This window comes from Triticum aestivum, chromosome 4A, assembly GCF_018294505.1.
Source record: "Triticum aestivum cultivar Chinese Spring chromosome 4A, IWGSC CS RefSeq v2.1, whole genome shotgun sequence".
Lineage (NCBI taxonomy): Eukaryota > Viridiplantae > Streptophyta > Magnoliopsida > Poales > Poaceae > Triticum > Triticum aestivum.
In genome coordinates this window covers 508,187,844-508,209,994 of record NC_057803.1, presented here as the reverse complement: position 1 = coordinate 508,209,994, position 22,151 = coordinate 508,187,844, and the positions used below count along the sequence as shown (strand labels likewise).

The following is a 22,151-nucleotide window of genomic DNA, read 5'->3' as shown; positions in this document are numbered from 1 at the left end:
CAAGTTTTAAAATAACACGGAGTAAAAAATGTTTTGAATTACAAAAATATTTCGTTTAGATAATAATATTCGGCATTTCATTGTTTTCCTAATTTTTCATGAAACATTAAAAAAATGTGTAAAGTTTGTTTTAAATGTGCCACTTAGTTGAGATTTAAAAAATAAATCGCGCTTTCCTTATAGCAGCAATAACCGTCATCTCCAGTGACTTGTGTCACACGAAATCAAAAGTCGCAAGTTCGATCCCAGGCAGCGCCTCTCTGGTTTCGGTTATTTTTTACGTCGCTCTCTCCTTCCTTTCCTCTTAGTGTGCCGGCTCAGTCGCTGGTCACTCTGTGCGTCTGCGCGCTGTTGGACGCATATAGTCGCCGCAGTGCTTTTCTGCAAAGACTATTTATCGCATTAAGCGATTGTCGCGGGATGTCGCACTGAAGCGTTTTGTGTAGTCGGGCTGGCCCATGTTCACGCAGAAAAGGAAAAATAACATACGGGAGAAGCAGGATTCAATACCTAATCTTCTTGGGAGATCTAGCTCTACTAGCCACTCCAACCAAGTCGGGCTCATGATAAGAATGAGAAGCGTTTTGTACTTGAGGCGAGTTAAGCCGGGTTTCCATTTGTTTTTACAGGTTTTTTTTCGTTTTTCTCTTTGCTTTCTTTTGTTTTTTTCTTCGCCGGGTTTTTGTTTCTTTTTCGGTTTTTCTTCAAATGTTTGTTCAAAATTTTGTCAAATACTTGTTCAAATTTTTGTCAAATACTTGTTCACCCTTTTTCAAATACTTGCACACAATTTTTTCAAATGCTTGTTCAACACTTTTCAAACAACTATTCAACACTTTTCAAATACTTATTCAACATTTTTATATACATGATCAACATTTTTTCAAATACTTGTCAACATTTTTTTCAAACACATGGTCAACATTTTTCAAAAGTTTGTTTAACATTTTTCAAATACTTATTAAACATCTTTGTATACATGATCAATATTTTTTCAAATACTTGTACAATAGTTTTTAAATACGTGTTCACCATTTTTAAAATACTTGTTCAACATTTTTATATACATGATCAACCTTTTTTAAATACTTGTACAATAGTTTTTCAAATACGTGTTCAATATTTTTCAAATACTTGTTCAATATTTTTAAAATACTCGTTCAACATTTTTCAAATCATTTTTCTACATTTTTAAATACTCTTTCAATATTTTTCAAATGTTTATGCTAGAGTGGATTTTATACTTATATATTTAGAATATTTAAAGTATAAGCAAAACTACAAATATAAAAGCAAAAAAGACAATAGAAAACGTAAAACAAAACTGAGAATGTGCCCAACAGCGAACCTGGGCCGGCCCATGTGCACTGCCTGTCTCCACGACGCGAGCGCTCCCCAGGTCTCGCTGAACGCGAGGAATAGAAGGCCGCGGTGCTTTTCGAGGTAGAAGATAGACTTGCATCGCCACCGTGGGCCGGCTGCGGCCCACGGTGGAGGACCAAGGTCCAGCCCAAACTAGCGGTTAAAGGGAACATAACCCTAGCAACGATGGGGCTACCCAGTCTCCCTACCCACCGCTCATTCTCGCAATAGGAGGAGCTGAGGCGGCTGGTTTCTCCCCTTTTGCTCCAGCTGCAATCTCATCTCGATCTCCGACCCTGATCGTCCCCAACCTCCCCCCTCCCCACACAAATCCATCCACATACCCAAGGCGGAGAGGAGAGCCAACCGATCTAGGATCCATCCACACACCGGAGAGGAAGAGCTTGACGGCTCTCGATCTGGAATCCATGGACAGCGAGCTGGCTGATTTTGCTGCTTCTTACCTCGGCGAGGAGGAAGCCGTCAAGAAGCCTGACAGCAGTCCATCCGCAGGAGAGCGGAAGGTATTGATTTTACGCAGGTCCCCAATCACACAGGATCCCCCATTCCTGAATCCCCCTGCTTATGGCTACCCGGACGGCGGTGGCGACCAGCCAAGCTTCGTCCTCATCGAGCCACACGCCTACTTTGCCGACCGCCTCAACGCCACCACCGCCGACTGCGGCTTGGAGGGTCTCGGTCTCCGGGGGAAAATCAAGGTCACCTTCTGCACCGCCCAACCGCCGCAAGTCTCCTACCTCTGCGTCCATGCCACCGACTACGACCACACCGCGTTCGCCTACCCGCCTCACATAGTCGCCACAGAGACTGAGGGCGGCCTCGTCCTTCTATCCGTCGTAGTCGGTGGCCGCCCATCCTATGCCTCGCTTCGCCTCAAACAACACTACTTTGTCTACAACGCAAGCGTCCCTGAGCTCAAGCACATCAAGCAGCCGGGCGACGACCACCCAGTCAATGATCACTCCTTTGCCATTGTGAGCAATGGCAAACCTGACTGCACCTTCGTCCTTGCCGCACAAGCTGATAGGTTTGGGCATGGCAATCCTTCTCACCTCTGCCTGTATCAAATCTGGTACCAACTCCTGGAGCAAAGTGCTGGTGAATGTCGATTCAGTCCCCTACCAGCTCACCACATACAAGACAATCACCATAAAAGGAGATTTAGGCCTAGTAGCCTGGGTCGACCTCTCACATATGATCACCTTCTGCAACGTGCTGGACAAAAGCCCCAAGCTCCGTTTCTTAAGACTACCGACCGAGCCGCAGTATGCAATTGGATCGCCGGCTGTTCGGGATGTTTCCCTCCTTAATGGCTCCATCAGGTTTGTTGAGCTGCTGCACCACGACCATGGTTGGAAGGCCACAATATGGAGCATCAAGACTGGTGTCTTCTCCAAAAAGGCTTGGCACATCCATCATGAGCTTGAGCTTGATTCCTCTGATATACCTGAACCATCGCTGCCTAAGCTGAACGTCCATGAAGGTGTCACAGCTCAGCCAACCTTGTCGACTCTCGACATTGGCCTGCCCAAGCTGAGTCTCCAAGATGATTGCATTCTTTACCTCCTAGCCAAGATTGACTATCGTGACAAGGAACACACAGCATGGGTGCTTGCTGTTGACATGAAGAACAAGACTGTCCAGAGAGTGGCCGAGTTTAGCCCCAAAAGGTCTATCGCCTTGTCCACCGGCTACGATTCAAGTAGGATCTCCAAATATCTCAAAGTTGGTCCAGGTAACTGTTTCCACCGCTGCCTTACCATCTGCCACTTCCAGTGCATGCTGAATTACATTGCCAGATGAATGCAAGTTCTTCTTGGTGGAGGGGGTATCATCATATCACACACATAGACAGTGTAGGGTGGGTTTAGTACGAAATAAGATATGCTAGGTTAATCATACCGTTCATCTCAAAGACAGGTTTAGGATCGGTGACGTTTGGTGCTATGGATTTGGGAAGAACCTGGTGAGGTGTTGAACACATTATATTATAGATACACAACACCGACAACACATGAGTGTAACATGTGGTGGAAGCAGATATACGGCCAATACTCAAGTCAAATGCTAGCATTTTGGATACCACAGTTCCTATTGTTGCGGTGAAATTCTCACCGGAACAATTAACTTTTCCTGTCACACATTTCACCTTGGGTGTTGCTGCATTCTACTACTATAAACTACTCCCTCCGGCCCATAATACAAGATGTTAACATATTATATTATGGGACGGAGGTAATATTTACTTATAGAGCGCTACATCTTGAAAACAAGTTTGGCCTTTTTCAGCAGTCCGTTTCACAAGGAAGTCTAAAGTAGTGGTTATATATATTAGAGCCGTGCTACGAAGTTGTGCATGGATTAGCTTTTTGTTTCTTCCAAACTATTACTGAAACATGCTAAATTTGGCATGGCAGGTAAAGGCGTGAATACGGAAATGACCTGTGATCCCCCCCTTGCAAGAAGCTGAGCTGGGACCGGAGAGGATGTCATTCTGATAGTGGAAGGAGTTTACATGTGAGATGAACTGGACTATATGATCTGAGAATAATGCCTATGTGTCGATGGAGGGGGTAGTGGATTATGGATGATCATCTATCTGGACTGTCTTTCATTTGTCTGTTAATTTTAGGATTATGAATACTCTCAAGGATTCCTCACCTTGTTTTATTATATGTATCCATCTTGTCTCACCACCTATTCTTATCGCTTATCTGCAATAAGAACTTTCCATGAACTAGTATATTATGTCAGTTGTACTGCCCTCTGTATTGACTGCATGCTGCTTTCTTTTGTTGGCATCATAACTTCTTTGAGTTACCATGTGTCTGGTTATGTTTGACCCAAAACTATACTTGGGTGGGTGGTGTGGATTTTATCAAAAAACTGGCCGACAGGTGAGCGAGCCATGCGGGAAGGCTTTATTGTGATATGATAATTGTTTATTTCTTCCTGTAATAATGTCTGCTTTTTGTTCCCCCCCTTTACTAGATGACCCTGGACGACTTGCTAAATCAGTGCATTTTTAGGATGATGTGAAATGTGTTATGCATTTCCGTTAGAAATTTGCTGCAACCACATAATCAGGAAATATGCATCAAATCCTGTCAGCCTAGGCTAGGCTTTGATTTGATAACCATTCATATATATGAAGTTAAAACACTTACGTTCATCTTTGACTACTACGGTGTTAAATGACACCTGAAAAGATAATTTAACCAGAATTATTCATTATATCAGTTTGGCCATTACTTTTGTCCCACTACTCAGTTTTGCCATTGGAAGCTACAATTGCTGGAAAATGTCATGTGTTTGTTCAAAGATACCATTAGACACCTAAAAAATTGTATCGAATGCCATTAGACGTTGTTACATGTTACTAGCAATGTGCCCGTGCGTTGCAACGGATCCAAAATAGAATAATACATATTCATAAATTTGAAAGAAAATAGTCTAGTTTTGATATACATATATCACTAAAAATATCTTATGTTTCACTCAAAATATATTTCTTGGGCTGTTTTTGTTGTGATTAATTAGCATATATTAATTAGAGGGAAAATCTCCTCTTGTCTAATAGTGTGTGCGGTTCTCTATAGCAACCGACGCGTCTCTTTTTCTCAACCATCGTGACTTCTAGCTTATGACGGTTCATGTAAAGATGCCTCCTACTTGCGTCCCTTGTACTCATACTAGTAAACATGCCCGTGCGTTGCAACGGGAGAAAAAAAATTCACTCCTCATACACACACTTGACGACACAACAAATCCCTTAAAATCTTTCATGATGCCACACAACAATTATCTGGACCTTTCCGGTACTTCATGGTTCTAATTGATGCATCTACACGATGGTCACACACTACTAGGGAAAAGGCTAGCAGCAGCGCGGGTTTTAGGTGTATCAGTAGCGCGGGGACCGACGCTACTAATAAGGCGCTACAGCTAACACGTAGCAGTAGCGCGTGCTCACAAGTGCTACTGCTACACAAGTGTAGTAGCAGCGCTCCTAGTGGAATCTCGCTACTGCTAATAGCTATAGCGTGCTTCTCCTGTACGCGCTACTGCTACTACCGCGCTGCTGCTAACTTTTCTCCACTCGCTACTGCTAATTTTAGTATTTTTTTCGGCATATTTGTTTTGTATTTGAACAGGCTTTATAGAAGAATCTTTAGCACATACAAATGTCATCATGATACACATACAAATGCCTGCGAGACCAGAAATGTAATCATATCATATACATACAAATAGTCTCATCATAATCATCATCCAACACAAAGTGGTATCTTGTCATCATCTTGAAAATAGCGATACATGCAAGTCTCGAATACTTGCAACTAGAACGTCATCCATCTAAACAAAGGTATACGCGAGAAGAGCTATCACTTGAGGTTCACGCTAGCGCGAGAGAGGACTTGTAACCGCCACCTCATGTACTGCATAGTTCCGCAGCTTCTCCTTCTTGTATGCTTTTGAAGCCTTTATGGCTGGCGCCCGAGAACTCATTCACTTGCGCCTGACACTCATGCCACTCGTTGTACACCCCCGGAACCTTCCCTTTGTACACGACATAGCACTTCCATCTCGCCATCAAGAAACCAGGTACCTGTTAGAGATGCATGTTCATGAAGAGGATGTAAAATCATATATATGCAACAAAATATACTAGAGCAACACCGAAAAAGAAAGGGTTAGCAACTAGATGCATCATACAGTACGCAAATTAATTAACTAGAGGTACGCATGTCATCGTACGCAAACTAACAAAGTAGCGTTACGCAAGTTCAACAGGGACCGTGGACATCACAAAGTTTCATCGCTACAAAAAGTATACAAGTTCAACCGACACATATCATCATCATCGGCATCATAAATCACTAGAAGTTCTATCCTTCCATATCATCGAGGATGGACCCTAGCTTCTTGAACGGTGTGAGGTCTAGACGTTGCATGCCTATGCGAGTTTGGATGTCAGCTCGCGATATAGGGCCGTGGTGGAACATCCCCTTTACATCGACGACTTTTTTCATGATGATCATCACAATGTTGCTTTGGATGCGAAAGAAGTCATCTCTAAGTTTATAATCCGCTTCTCCATGAGATTCTAGCCACTTGTGGATATGATCATCATTTCTGTTTCTCATGCGAAGCTTTTGGTGATTCGTGTTGAACTGAATCATGAGATGGACGATGTAGAGTCCATCCTTCTTGCTTGGTTTTGGGACATGGATGCAGGAGAAGTTAGTTTTATGCGCGAAACCCATCTTCTTGTTCCTTTGTTTCCTGATCTGCATGTGGCCACCTCTAATGCTGAAGCCTTGGAGAGCATCATCTAGAATATTCATTATGTGGGTGTAGTCTTTTTTCTCGTAGTCTCTGGAAGGGTCAAAATACACGGCGTGGGAGACTTGCAGGTAAAGAATGATAAGGACGGTGCACCCATTGCTACGGGGAAAAGACACCTCAAATTATTCCCCATAGAGAGAGAAGGAATGATTGAAATATATGAAAGGGTTGTCCGGAACTGACTTACTTTGGATGATAAGGCACGAGGACAATTTCCCGGTCCTTATTCTGTACCATGAAGTTTTGGAGGTAGTCCCTAGCAGTTTCACGCTGAAAGTCGCCGAGACTCAAGAAAGACTCGTGCATGTAGTACGGATCCGCCACACAGATTTGCGAGACTTCTTCACTCTTCATGACGGAGCTCATATGTAGCGCAAAAAGGCGGACAATTGTAAAATCGAGCCGCCTTGTCAGAAACATCTCAAAGATATGGTCAAACCGCAGGAAGAACACCTCCGCGGGCCGTGTATTGACATAGCACTTCCCCTCAGGCACACGATCCGCGTATGTCGGACATCCTGGATCCTTTGAGGCTAGTAGGCTTTTCTCAGTCGACAGCACATGGTCGTGCAGTCTCCTGAGATCCCCTGATAGTGCCTCCAGCGGTTTCGGCGGTAGCATCGGCTCGCCCGTGAGATGGAACATGGCCGCACCTTTCACGGGTACACGCTCTTCAGAATGCATCATCTAGCTGCTATGTGCTCTGGCTTGTTTGGAGGCAGCTATCTTCCCCGATCTCTTTCTCTCCTTTTTCTTGGGCACACCTTCTAGACCCTTCCTTAACCCCTGCCCCAGTGTTCCCGGGCTAAGTATTATACGACCCTCGCGCCCGGCTAGTTGAGCCTGTGTTGAGGCAGCATCTTCAGGCGTGTCCTGTGAGGATTTCATGAAGAGAGACTTTTTGCAGTCCCTGCTACGACCTTCCTGCCCGGGCATATCATCCATATCCTCATTAGCAAACTGATAGCCCGATTCGTCATATGGTTGACTCATCAATTCTATGTCACAGTCATACGAGTTTGTATTGAGGAAATCCATAGGGTCGACCTCCATCTCATCATCCATTCTCTGTTCTACAGGACAAATTACATCAGCCAGTACTATTGCACCCCCTTCATCATGTCGTCCGCCGCTCTCACCCGACACTACAGGAGCTGGTAATTGCGTAGGCGGGGTGGTGGTCTCCGCACGTGCTTGTTGATGTGTGGTTATTGGTGTGCTCTCGGCCGGCTCCGAACGAATAAGATTCTTCGGCCATAGCAGCACCCAACCCTTGCAGCTTCCAATTCGCGGCGGGGTCTCGTCGTCCGCTCCCACATGCTGTACTGGAGGAGGCAAATCCTGGTGCCCCGATTTCACACTGGACAAGCTAACCCTGAAGTGCCCAGCGGGGATCGGCTGGTTGTGGAACGTGGGTTGCAAGGGGTCCACTATCATCCCCTTTCCCACGTCCACCTTCTGGCCTTTGATCAAGTAGAGTATGGTGCACGGGGTTTCTTTCGCCTGCAAACACATATGTCTGTGGCGTAAAACATCCGAAAGGCAACAAAAATGGAATATTATATATATATATATGTTGGTGCGACATGTAATTACCGTGATGGCGTCGAGCTCAGCCAAAGACGAAGGCCCACCGAGCGCGCCAGAGACTGAGGACGGGCTGCTATGAGCGGGAGCGACTGCGAGAGGAGGACCAGTTGCGTGGGCAAGTGATGGTGCGATGGTGTTGTTGTTCATGGAGTTGCTCCCGACGAAACTGGGCAATGGGAAATCATGTACCGTCTTGTCTGGATTTTCCTTCGTCCAGTTGATGATAACTGGAACCAAGTTAGTAGAGAAATCATTTCTGCAGGCAGTTACAGCTGCATTGACCGCCTGCTGTAGCAACTCATATTTGTCCTCAGCTGCTTTTTTCGCGTCCTCAGCTGCTTTTTTCTCGACCGCAAGCTTCACCTTCGCGTCGATGTCCGCCTGACTAAACTTATTTTTCTGCTTCTTGGCCTCCGGGCCCTCGTTGTAAAACACCTTCCACGTGGCGCCGTCTCCAGCACCGCGCACACGACCATATTGCGGCCGCTGGCCCAAAGGAAGTCCCTTAACTTTGTTCAAGGCCCGGTTGAGAGGGGTGTCCCACTTGGGCCTCATCGGAGAAGTAGGGCTTTCGGCTACAAGCTGGTGTTGCTTCTCCAGTAGTCTAATCAATTTCCTCGTGATCTGGTCAGTGTAAAAAACCTTTTTCTCCTTGTCCCACTTGTAGCGGGCCCTGATGAAGTCATGCTCGAAGGGGTTGGTGAACTTCGCGGAGGGGTCTGGGAGACCCGCGGCTTCACGTTCCGCGTCCTCCTTATCCCATATGGGCCTTTTACCGAGGTAGCCACGACTTCCGAGGCGATGCTTCCCTGTGTTCCTTTGCTGAAGGCTCTTGAATTTCACAGCCTTAGTCTTGGCATCCTCGGTAGCGCAAGTGTCCTTGAACTTTTTGAACTCCTCTTCCGTAAGTGTCGGATTTTCCTCTAGAATCTTGGACAGGGGTTCCTCAGCCTCAATAGCTCGTTTCACCCTCCCTTTCCAGGAGGCCAAATCATTACTGAACATGCCCATGGCGTGATTGTTAATCTTTTTCATCTTCAGATCATCCCACGGTTGTTCTATGTTATCATCCCGGTCAGGGAACTTGAATCTCTTATGCAACTTCGTTAGGAGCAAATGTGTTAAATGTTCTTTACTCCTTAAGTCATCGTCGTTGATGCTCGCGCATTCTCGTAGGATGCATCCTACTTGGTTCCCATAGCACTTGTGAGGTTCTTCCGGCTCTAACGGCTCAAACTTGCCAGGTGCCATCTTTGTGATCACAAGTCGTCCAATCCCTAGTTTGTTAGGTTTTCGTATCCTCTGCTTCTTATGCTTCCTCTTTTCGGCAGCGGCAGCGGCATCGGCACCGGTACCTTCCCCGTCGGTATCTTCCCCGTCGGTACCTTCCCCACCAGTCTCGGTGCCGCCATTGGTGCCAGCACCGTCGGTGTCGATGTCAGCGTCAGTACCATCATCGAGGCGGACCTGCAAACCTTGCTTAGCTGTCAAAAAGTCGAGGTAGTCTTGTTCACCCTGATAATCCATCTCGTATGCATCTTGGTCAGAAGGCCCAGTTTCTTCGTTGTTCGACATGTTTCCTATGATTAAATGTCCTCATTTATTTCTAAAAGTATGAATAAATGAGAAATGACATAAAAAACAAATCTATGTGCCAGCACTCGATATGCCAACTATGTAGCACAAATCATGCCTTTATTCACGGGAAATTTCGGCATGACCTTTGCTAAAAAATTGACATATCGAGCGCCTGAAATTCACCGGAACAGAAATGAATCAACATTCTGGCATAACATAGGCCACTTGGATCATTTACCAAAACATGACATATCCACATATCACATGTCCAGTTCAAATTTTCATATAAATTCAGCTAATTTTGAAACCTATCTAAATTCATAACTAAATAGATAACATAATTAACATAACTGAAACCTAAGTAAATTAACCGAAGAACCCTAGCTAGCAGAGAGAGGGGGGGGGGGTGGTTCACAAAGGGTGCAGGGGCGAGGAGGCAGGCCCGACGACGGCCAAGGTTGGGAGGGGAGGAAGCAGAGGAGGGAGGCGAGGGCCGATGGGTCGGGGGCGAGCGCGCCGGGGTCGAGGGCGAGCGCCGGCGCCGGGGGCGAGTGCCTGGGTCGGGGGCGAGCGCCTGGGTTGGGGGCGAGCGCCGGGGCCGGGTCGGGCGCGGCGGTGCGACGGGGGGAAGAGAGTGGGGATTTGGGGGAAAAGAGGCGGGATGAAGCAGGGAGAGTGAAAATTTTGGGTTAAGTGGATGTAGCAGTAGCGCGTTTAGACAAAACGCGCTACTACTATTAAAGGCAGCTATAGCGGTTTTATACAGAAACCGCTACTGCTACCTTGACTAGCTGTAGCTCTTTTTCAGTAAAGCGCTACTGCTATAACCAGTTTCCCTTTTTCTTTTCCTTTATTTTCTCTCACTTTTCTTTTCTTTTTTTCCGAGAGAAGTGAACGAAGGGAAGGCGATATATATTGGATCATTTGACGGTTAAATATGTATACAAAATAGGAACATATATATTACATCATTGGACCCATGCATAATAATGGCTAAGTGTGTATACAAAATAGGAACATATATATATATATATATATATATATATATTACATCATTTGACCAATTCCTCAGCGCTGACGTTTTCGTTTTTGAGTCAGCTTCTTTCCCTTCTTGTTCATCAAAGAATAATTGAGCCCCTCATTGTGACTTTGCCTTTTCCATGGAGTACGATTTTTCTTAGGTAATGTAGTATTGATTCTTCTTTTGACGTATACTTCATCATCATCGTCATCTTCCCTCATTGGGTTGCCATACTGATCATAGTCTTCCTCGTTGGTGACTCCATCCATTCCAATGATGTTCCTTTTGCCTCTCCTCACGACAACACGACTGGGATTGCATGGGTCGGTTATGAAGAAGCATTGTGTCACGTGCTTAGCGTGTACCCATGGCTCGTTTTTTGCGATAGCGTTCACGGTAGCGCTCTTGGCGTCGGGTATAGTCATGGTAGTGAAAATCCGGTTTTCTCTTTCGACATTCTTAGCCCATCTGACACGGAACATCGTCGTGTTGTGCAGTCCAGAGTAGTCAAGCTCCCAGATCTCCTCGACCCTTCCATAAAATCATTCAGTTGCGCCGTTGTCGCTGCCGGTCATGCATTCCATCGTCACCCCTGAGTTCTGATCATCACTGTCCATATCTTTGGCCTCCGTGTAGAACGTGTATCCGTTGATATCATATGCCTGATAGGTTACGAGGTTGGGCGAGGGGCCATGTGCTAAGGCGTATATGAGCAATCCATCCTTAGAGCCCTCCTCCGGGGGATTAGCAATAATATGCTCTTTGAACCAATGCAGGAAAGTGGAGTTGTGCTCTCTAGTAACTTCGGCGTCTGTCTTGCATACCCCCCGGTCACGATACTTCTTTGCGATAATTTCTTTGTGCAGTGCCACGAAAGGATCTACCTCGTCTAGATGTTGTAGCACTACAAAGTTTGCTCTGTCAAAGTCGCTGCGCCGATCTAAGTATGCCACGTGCAATTCCCTGCGACCGTTGCAGTGACCTTCTCCTTCGAGCCTCCCATCGTGCTTGTTAACGGGAAAACCAAAACTAACACCAGGCGGCTGGTCTGCGTCATATAGAAAATTCTCACAGAAAGAGATGCACTCTTGTGTCAAATAGCCCTGGACGATGCTTCCATCTGGACGGGACATGTTACGAACGAATCCTTTGATGATCCCATTCATCCTCTCAAACGGCATCATGTTGTGTAGGAATGACGACCCCAGGTCTATTATGTCATCCACAATATGGACAGACAGATGCACCATGACGTCAAAGAACGCGGGCGGGAAGTACATCTCAAGCTCATTCAGTATCACAACAATCTCTTCCTGTAGCCTTCGGAGCTGCTTCACACTGATCGACTTTCGAGAGATGACGTCGAAAAAGTTACAGAGACCAATAAGCGTGTCACGGACGTGCTTGTCCATTATCCCTCTAAGGGCAACAGGTAGTATCCGTGTCATCATCACATGACAGTCATGGGACTTCATCCCGCTGAACCTTTTCTTGTCCGTGTCTAGATATCTGCTTATCTTGCCACAGTAACCGGAACTAACTTTGACTCTGGTAAGGCACTTAAAGAATTGATGGATCTCAGCCTGACTTAAGGTGAAGCAAGAAGGGGGGCAATAATCCTCTTTCTTTATTTTCTTGCCCTTCTTCTCCCGTGCCTCTGTCTCCATCTCTGTCTCGTCTGACATTTTACGGGGCGGCATGTGCAGATCTTCCCTGATTTTCAAATCTTGCAAGTCTTTTCTTGCCTTCGGCCCATCCTTGGTCTTATCCGGCATGTTCATCAGTGTTGTGAGCAAGCTCTCAAGGACATTCTTACAGATATGCATTTGATCAAGGCAATGAGGTGTATCGAGTTTGTGCCAGTACTCCAAGTCCCAGAACACAAACCTCGTCTTCCATACCTTCAGCAGCGGCTCTGGCGCCTTTCTCATCGTCTTTCCCGACGCGGGGCACTCCTTCCAGTTTTTCAACAACTCATCAATTTCGGCACCGCTCCGCTTACGTGGAGGTCCTCGATGCTCAGTGTGACCATTGAATAGATCTCCACGGTTTCTCCACCGGTCATCCTGTTCGAGCCATCTTCGATGCCCCATGTACACGATTTTCCCAGACCCGCCATCTTTCCTTGACATTAGCTGCTGAGATGTCGTATCATCCATGCACCGCGTGCATCCGCAATATCCATGGCACACCTGGCCTGCCACATATCCGTAACCGAGATAGTCCTGCACTATCATGATCAGCGCGGCTCTCATGTTGAAATACTCACCTTTGCTGGCGTCCCATGTCTTGGCCGGTGTTTTCCATAACGTGTCTAATTCCTCTTGAAGTAGCCCCAGATACAAATTAATATTATTTCCTGGTTGTTTCGGCCCTTGAATAAGCATGCTCATGTGAATGTACTTCGATTTCATGCACAACCAGGGGGAGGTTGTACATCTATACAAACACGGGCCATGTGCTATGGTTGGTGTTCTGATTGCCAAACGGATTCATGCCATCGGTACATGCGCCGAGCACGATGTTCCTTGCATCACATCCAAAATACCGATAGAAGCTGTTCAACGCTCTCCACTGGCTTCCATCCTTGACGTGTCTCAGCTTCGGATCATCTCCATCGTCGGGCTTCTTCCTCTCCGCATGCCAGTGCATTAGCTTTGCTTCCTTGGGATCTACAAAATACCTCTGGAGACGGGGAGTGATCGGTAAGTACCATACCACTTTCTGGGGACATTTCTTCCCAGCCTTCTTGTATCGAGAAGCATTGCACACCGGACAGCTTGTTTTTTCCGCATGCTCCTTCCGATAAATTATGCAATCGTTGATGCATGCATGGTATCTAACGTGTGGCAGATCAAGAGGGGTCACGATCTTCTTGGCCTCATCAACACTACTAGGACATACATTACCCATGGAAAGAACATCCTTTAGGTACTTGAGATGCTCATCGAGGCTAGTGCCGGTCCATTTGTTTTTAGCCTTCGTCTTCAGGAGTTGGAGCGTGAAACTCAAGCGGGTCACCTCAGGGTTGCAACCATCATACAATGGAGTGTTTGAGTCTACCACCACTTGCTCCAGCTTAGCCTCCTCTCTAGAAGCAGCTCTCCCAGTACTCGTCTCCTTGCGAAGCAATGCTTGAACATGAGGGTCCCGCACGATTGAACTTAGTACCGACGAACTCTGCTGCGTGGAGTCCATGTTGTTCTCTCCGCCGCCATGTCCGGCCCCTTCTGTGCCGCCATGTCCGGCCCCTTCTCCGCCGCCATGTCCGGCCTCTTCCCTGCCGCCATTATCGATCATCTCTTCGTCTTGCCCCGTGTCATCATTGCTTGCCCCGTCGGCATCCTCAACATCGTCATCCTCATCTTCAATTATCCACTGAGTATAGCCATCCATGAAACCAGTAATGAGTAGGTGTGCTTCGACACGACCATCGTCATGGGGGTCGAGCCAAACTATTCCTTTGCATTTTCAACACGGACATAAAACCTCTGTCAGGCTATTTTCCTTCATGTCCTGCACCGCCGATCGCAACCACCTGTCCACCATCGTTCCAGTAACCATCGTCAACTCTGCACGGTAATAATAAACAAATTGATTATAAAAATGCGTGCATTCATCAAAGTCATACAAAAATTCGGCATGACCTTCCTTAAAATAGGACATATATAGATCTAGAGTTTGCCCGGAATTCATCGAAACAGAAATAAATCGACATTTCGGCAAAACATAGGCAACTCAAAAGCACAATTTGGCGTCAACTCATGCCACACACAAAATTTCCATAAACATATCACACACACATAAACATATTTCCATTTTGCAAAATCATGAAATTTTAATCACCTCTATCTCAAGATCGAGCACAAGGTGGAGATGATGTTGCAGGGAGATCAAAAGTGCACAAAGCTCTTCTTGACAAAGATAGATCTAATTAGGGGCAAATAGGTCACTTAACTAAATGCTACATCTACCTAGCTACCTAATTTGGGAGGAGACAACTTCAACTAGTGGAGGGGGAAGGAAAAAGAGAAAGGAGATGCATTAATGGAGGTGGTGTAGTTATAGCTAGGAGTAATGAAGAGAGAGAAAGGTAGGTAGAAGAGGGAGAGTAATGGGGGGAGAAGTATTGAGGAAGAAGAAGAGTGAGAGAGGGAGGATGTGGGAGGTAGGGGAAAGGGAGGAGAGGAGATAGGGAGGGGGAGGTGGAAAAAGGTGGTGGGTGCTGCGTCTTAGCAGTAGCGCGGGAGCAAAAGTGCGCTGCTGCTAAGAGCGTAGCAGCAGCACACTTTCCTATCACGCGCTACTGCTAAACGGGCCAACCGTGTGGACAATTTCAAAATTAGCAGCAGCGACGTGACTAAAAAGCACGCTACTACTATGGCATTAGCAGCAGCGCGCTTCCTGACGCCGCACTACTGGTAAACTTAGGTCGTTGTGTACTGTCGGTGGATTTTTGTAGCAGCACGGTTTAAACATCACGCGCTACTGCTAAATTTGCACCAGTAGCACGCTTTCCCTAACCACGCTGCTACTAATTAGCAGCAGCGCCTCTTTTTGTGCCGCGCTGCTGCTAAGATTCTGTGTATAAGGTTTTCCCTAGTAGTGACACATGTGTCTTCTATCCACGTGAAACCATGCATTTGCCAAGATAATGAGGCAAGTCATTAAATTACAAGCCCATTATCCAAAAAGTCGAATTAAGTCAATCCACATGGACAATGCTGCAGAATTCTCCTCACATGCTTTTAATGATTATTGCATGGCCCTGGGGATTGAAGTTCAGCACTCCGTTCCATATGTCCATACACAAAATGGTTTGGCTGAATCATTGATTAAAAGTATCAAACCCATTGCAAGACCTTTGTTAATGAATTGCAACTTGCCAACCTCTTGTTGGGGTCATGCGGTTCTACACGCTGTTGGCTTGATACAATTGAGGCCTACTGCATATCACAGTACTTCCCCTCTGCAATTGGTACGTGGAAATCCTCCTAGCATTTCCCATCCGCGTAAGTTCGGATGTGCTGCATACATCCTGATCTCACCACCACAGCGGACATCTATGGGCCCACATAGGAAATTGGGGATCTATGTGGGGTACAAATCACCGTCGATTATTAAGTACCTGGAACCCCTTACTGGGGACCTGTTCATAGCCCGTCATGCTGATTGTATGTTTAATGAGGAACACTTTCCGGCATTAGGGGAGACTTCAAGTACCAAAAAGAATGCCCGGAAATTGATTGGAATGCTCAAGCCATTTCGTCCTCTGATCCACGTACACAAGAGACCGAACTCCAAGTTCGAAAAATCATTAATTTGCAACATCTTGCAAATAACCTGCCAGATTCATTTACTGATCTAAAAGGTGTTACAAAGTCCTTAAACCCGGCCAGAAATGCGCCCGAAAGAGTGGAGGTACCAATAAACACCAACCAACTCCCTGTTCCTAAAAAGAGGGGGAGTAGTACGACCTCTGACCTAGAACAAGCTTCCAGCAAGAAACAAAGGAAATCGAGGAGAAAAACCTCGGAGTCAGTAAATTCAAGTCAGCTCAACGTTGACAAACACCTTATGGGTAGTATACACCCAATGGAAGGCCAACCTCCACAACCCAGCTTCAGTTTGCACACACTGGCTGGGCCATCGGAACACCCAGATTCACGCGTATTGGGAAATCACGAAGAGTCACTAGGGGTGTAGGAAATTTCCATCAACTATATCGATTCTGGAGAATCTTTTGATCGTAAGTCTACAACTGTCGACATTTATTTTGCTGAAAAAATTGCAGATATCCTTTTCACTGATCATGATCCAAAGACCATCGTTGAGTGCCAAAAGCGCCCTGACTGGCCTAAATGGAAGGACGCAATACAAGCAGAAATTGCCTCGCTTAACAAAAGAAAGGTATTCACTGAAGCAATACCGACACCTCCCAATGTTTTCCCCATCGGATACAAATGGGTTTTTCTCCGAAAACGGAATGAGAACAATGAGGTGGTGAGATACAAAGCAAGGCTCGTAGCACAAGGGTTCACGCAGAGACCCGGCATTGATTTCAATGAGACATATTCTCCTGTAATGAGTGGAACCACTTTTCGATATCCTATATCTTTGGCAGTGCAAAACCGTCTATCTATGCAGTTGATGGACATCGTGACCGTATATCTTTACGGGTCACTAGATTCGGACATGTATATGAAGGTTACTGAAGGAATCTCTATCCCGAATACAAGCGCAAAACGCAACATGTATTGTGTAAAAATGAATAAGTCATTATATGGCTTAAGACAGTCGGGACGGATGTGGTACAACCGACTTAGTGAGTTCCTTCTTCACAAAGGTTACTCCAATAGTAGTGATTGCCCATGTGTCTTTATCAAAAAGTCCTCTACAAGATTTTGTATCATTTCAGTGTATGTCGATGACCTCAACATCATTGGCAACACACAAGACATTGATGAAGCACGCAATCACCTAAAGATGGAATTTGAGATGAAGGATTTGGGTAAAACCAAATTTTGCTTAGGTATTCAATGTGAGCACCTTCCCTCAGGAATCATGGTACACCAAGCTGCTTATATCCAGAAAATATTGGAGAAATTCAATATGGACAAATCCTACCCATCTAAAACTCCCATGGTGGTTCGCTCTCTAGACGTAGAGAAAGATCCGTTCAGGCCAAGGGACGATGTAGAAGAAATATTGGGACTTGAGGTTCCATATCTTAGTGCCGTTGGAGCGCTCACGTATCTTGCAAATTGCACAAGACCTGACCTCGCATTTGCAGTGAATCTACTTGCTAGACATAGCGCAGCTCCCACCAAACGCCATTGGTCCAGAGTTAAGAATATCTTTCAATATCTCCAAGGCACAAAGGATCTTGGCCTATTCTTTCAGTTTCGGAGAAATCAGGACTCTAATATGATTGGGTACACCGATGCTGGCTATTTATCTGATCCCCATAATGCCAGATCGCAGTCTGGCTTTGTGTTCCTACATGGTGGAACTGCCATATCATGGAAGTCTTCTAAACAGACTTTGGTGGCAACATTTACCAATCATTCTGAAATTATTTCACTATTTGAGGCATCACGCGAATGTGTATGGCTTCACAGAATGATAAACCACATACAACAGTCATGTGGAATTGGTTCAATAGAATCACCTACCATTATCTACGAAGATAATGCGGCTTGTGTTGCACAGATGCAAACAGGATACATCAAGAGTAATATCACTAAGCATATTTCTCCTAAGTGATTTTTCCCGCATGAACTTCAGAAAAGTGGGGAAATAAATATCTTGCAAATTAAATCATGTGAAAATCTTGCTGATTTATTTACCAAGTCTCTACCAAATTCTACATTCCAAAAATATGTCCATGGAATTGGTATGCGACGACTTCGGGACTTGTAAGAATCAGGGGGAGTGTCTCCCTGAACTGTACCTGTTTGAACTATCATATTACATTTCTTTCTCTCTGTGAGTTTTATGTTTCATGTTCTCATCAAGAATGTTAATGAAGAATTGCCGGAGAAGAATCCTTTTTGAGATGATGATGCAACCTAGACAATCTTTCGAAATGACGATTCTACCTGATGATCATATGACGATTCTACATGGACAAGCGTAGATTAGGGGGAGTGTTGTGATTAATTAGCATATATTAATTAGAGGGAAAATCTCCTCTTGTCTAATAGTGCGTGCGGTTCTCTATAGCAACCGACGCGTCTCCTTTTCTCAACCGTCGTGACTTCTAGCCTATGACGGTTCATGTAAAGACGCCTCCTACTTGCGTCCCTTGTACTCATATAAATAGCTACTCTATCAATACAAAGATGAGTCGATCATTTTTCACTCAAACAGTTTTGATGAGGTAAGGGAGGAATGTGGTTGGTTTCAAGATGCTAAGGGGTTTTCTGTAAATTGGAGCAGAGAAGTGGGATATTTTTGCAAAAAGGCCACAACTTGCATCACAGTCGTTAGATCCAGATCTAGTGGTCAGAAATGACGGATGGCAGACACACCATCATCACCAACTAAGTCTTTTATAGGAGTAGAGATATTGCTCAAAATACCCCTAATTCAACATGTTAGCTCTTTATATCTCGCAATGATAAGTGTGAGCCCCACTTGTCATGAGTAAGTAAACGAATAATTTTAGAGGAAAATAAAAATGCTATTGGGATCAAGTGGGACGCACACTATCGTAGTGAGATAGTTATATGATCAAAATACTCCTAGCCCTACATGTCAGCTCTTTCTATCTCACAATGACAAGTTATCATTGTGAGCCTCATTTGTCAGGAGTAAGCAAATAATTTTAGAGAAAAATAAAAATGCTATTCGGACGCACACTATCATAGTGTACTAGTGGTTGGGCCGCCACCCGAGGCGTGATGGTGTGCCTGGCTGCTTGTTGCTCATTTAGCTGACTTGTTTGCTCTCTAATAGGCTTAGTGTACATGTATATGTGTTGCAACTGAGAAATTATGAGTTCAGAACAACTTAAACTGATTGTAGAGATAATGTGGACCACCCATTATAGTTTTTTTGCATATGTTTGTATTTATAGCACAAGAAAGAAGACATACGGAGATACAGTCTGATGGTATGGAAAATGCATTACGGATAACTCTTATTACTGTCACCGCGCTCCACTGACCCGAGCTCGCCTTCCTCATCGCATGCTCGAGCAACTGCTCATCGGCGCCACCTTTGACTCGCCATAGAGTAGTCCTCAATGTAGACCATGTCCCTCTTGACCTAGACGTAGACCTTGTGTCGGGGATATACCGCGCGGTATGACCCGACCGGATATATGACCCGGCTGGGACTTGGCGTTTCATCGGTAACCCGCCCGAAGACTGGTGATTCACTGGTCTGGCGACTCACTAATGACGGCAGGTCAGGTTGATGACAAGGCCCAAGGCCCAGTAGGCCGGCTCATGTTATGATAGCCGGCTTAAGAGGAAAGGCGTAAGGAGTATTCCCTTACGAAGGAAGTAAGACTAGGATTCCAGTTGTAATAGAATAGTCGTAATCCTACTAGGACTCCACATGTAACCCGCCCCTTCAACTTATATAAGGAGGGGCAGGGCACCCAAAGAGGGGGTGAGTTTTTTAGACAAACAAAGTCAATAGCTCTCGGGAGAGAGGTAGCCAAAGATCACCCTTGTAATCATGAGCACCATGATCAATATCAACGAAGCAGGATGTAGACTTTTACCTCCACGCCCAAAGATCAACAGTGGGCTTGACGCCCAAGTAGCCCTCGCACAGGGTGATGAACCCTGAGAGCTGCAGCACCACGTTCGCGCCCAGGTGGTGCGGCTACAGCCGCAAGAACTCCAAGAACGCGCGGAAGAAGTCGCTCGCGAGGAGACCGAAGCCACGTTGAAGTGGGTGAAGAAGACCACACGCTCGGTCCCCTCCGGCTGTGGCGCCAGCTCGCCGTCCAGTAGGCGCACGACCACCTCCATCTTCGGAGGCAGCCGCCGTGTGTCGCGCAGATACTGGATATCCCCAGCAGTGATTGTGGATCCCATCCACAAGCCTTTCGGCAGCGCCATGAGTGGTGCGGGGCGCGTGGGTGAAGACAAGAAGGAAGAAGCTATGGCGGAGAGCTGCGGAGTGGCCGCTGAGTGCTGTGGAACGGCGGCGGCATTTCGCTCAAGAGAGGAAGGGCGTCGCGGCGTGCGTCGGTCGCAGAAGCAAGAGCAGAGAGGAAGAAGGAAATGGGGGGCACGTGCGTGAATGATTTCTGGCGCCCCTCCCCCCAATTTATAAGCCACAGATTGAACATGGAGAAGTGGGATCGTTTGCGCCCGCCTCTCCCACTTCCCCGCATTAAGTGCGCATGATCCACGCGCACATTAACTGCCTCGAGAAGGGCAACCGCCCATGGACACCACAATAAATCCGCACACATGGGCCGAGGGCAAAAAGTGGCGGGCCCCAGCCCGCTGTCATGTCCCGTCGCGTGTGTGTCCTGTTAGGGCCTCTTTAGTTTCCGAGCACCACGTGGCGCCCGCGCCAAACCCAAGAGGTCGCGTCCCTTCTGTGACACCCCCGACTCGACCGTACACTAATCATACATGCAAACGTGTACGATCAAGATCAGGGACTCACCGGAAGATATCACAACACAACTCTAGACATGAAAGAAAGTCATACAAGCTTCATATTACAAGTCAGGGGCCTCGAGGGCTCGAATACATAGCTCGATACATAAGCGAGTCAGCGGAAGCAACAATATCTGAGTACAGACATAAGTTAAACAAGGATGCATTAAGAAGGCTAGCACAAACATCAACGATCGAAGAGGCAAGACATCCTGCCTGGGACCTCCTAACTACTCCTGGTCGTCGGCGGGCTCCGGGTAGTAGTATGCACCCTCGGGGTGGTAGTAGTAGTCGTCAGGGGTGGCATATGGCTCCTGGGATCCACCATCTGGTTGCAACAACCAGAAAGAAGAAAGAAGGGGGGAAAGGGGGAGCAAAGCAACCGTGAGTACTCGTCCAAAGTACTCGCAAGCATCAGATCTAAACTAAGTATGCATTGGTATCAAATGGAAGGGTTGTGTCTGTGGACTGAACTGCTGAATGCCAGAATAGGGGGGGGGGAGGCCTAGCCTATCGAAGACTAGCCTCTTCAAGCAGCTCCAAGCATCTTGCATCATGTAAAAGAGTAAAGAATAGAAGTTTATAATTAATAAGCATGTTTTAGAATTAATGTCCACAGATCCTTCCTCGACTCCCTACGAGAAAGCAATCCCGAAGCCACATATCCATGACATATCAAGTATCCATTCCTAGTTGTATAAGATCAGGATACAAGTCTGAACGTCCATTACCGAGGACACGTGTCAGTGTCAAAACCGGTGGATCTCGGGTAGGGGGTCCCAAACTGTGCGTCTAGGCAGATGGTAACAGGAGACAAGGGACATGATGTTTTTACCCAGGTTCGGGCCCTCTTGATGGAGGTAAAAGCCTACTCCTGCTTGATTAATATTGATGATATGGGTAGTACAAGAGTAGATCTACCACGAGATCAAGGAGGCTAAACCCTAGAAGCTAGCCTATGGTATGATTGTTGTTCATCCTACAGACTAAAACCCTCCGGTTTATATAGACACCGGAGAGGGCTAGGGTTACACAGAGTCGGTTACAATGGTAGGAGATCTACATATCCGTATCGCCAACCTTGCCTTCCACGCCAAGGA

General features: G+C 46.1%; 1 protein-coding gene across 1 annotated transcript; it reads left to right on the top strand.

The window, feature by feature from the left end:
- The first annotated feature begins 1,564 nt into the window (after positions 1–1,564).
- On the top strand, positions 1,565–4,154 carry LOC123086627 (uncharacterized). Its single transcript, XM_044508395.1, has 2 exons — positions 1,565–3,118; positions 3,801–4,154. Exons 1-2 carry the CDS (start codon positions 2,365–2,367, stop codon positions 3,851–3,853), a joined length of 807 nt encoding a protein of 268 aa, XP_044364330.1. The 5' UTR covers positions 1,565–2,364; the 3' UTR covers positions 3,854–4,154.
- Positions 4,155–22,151: the final 17,997 nt, after the last annotated feature.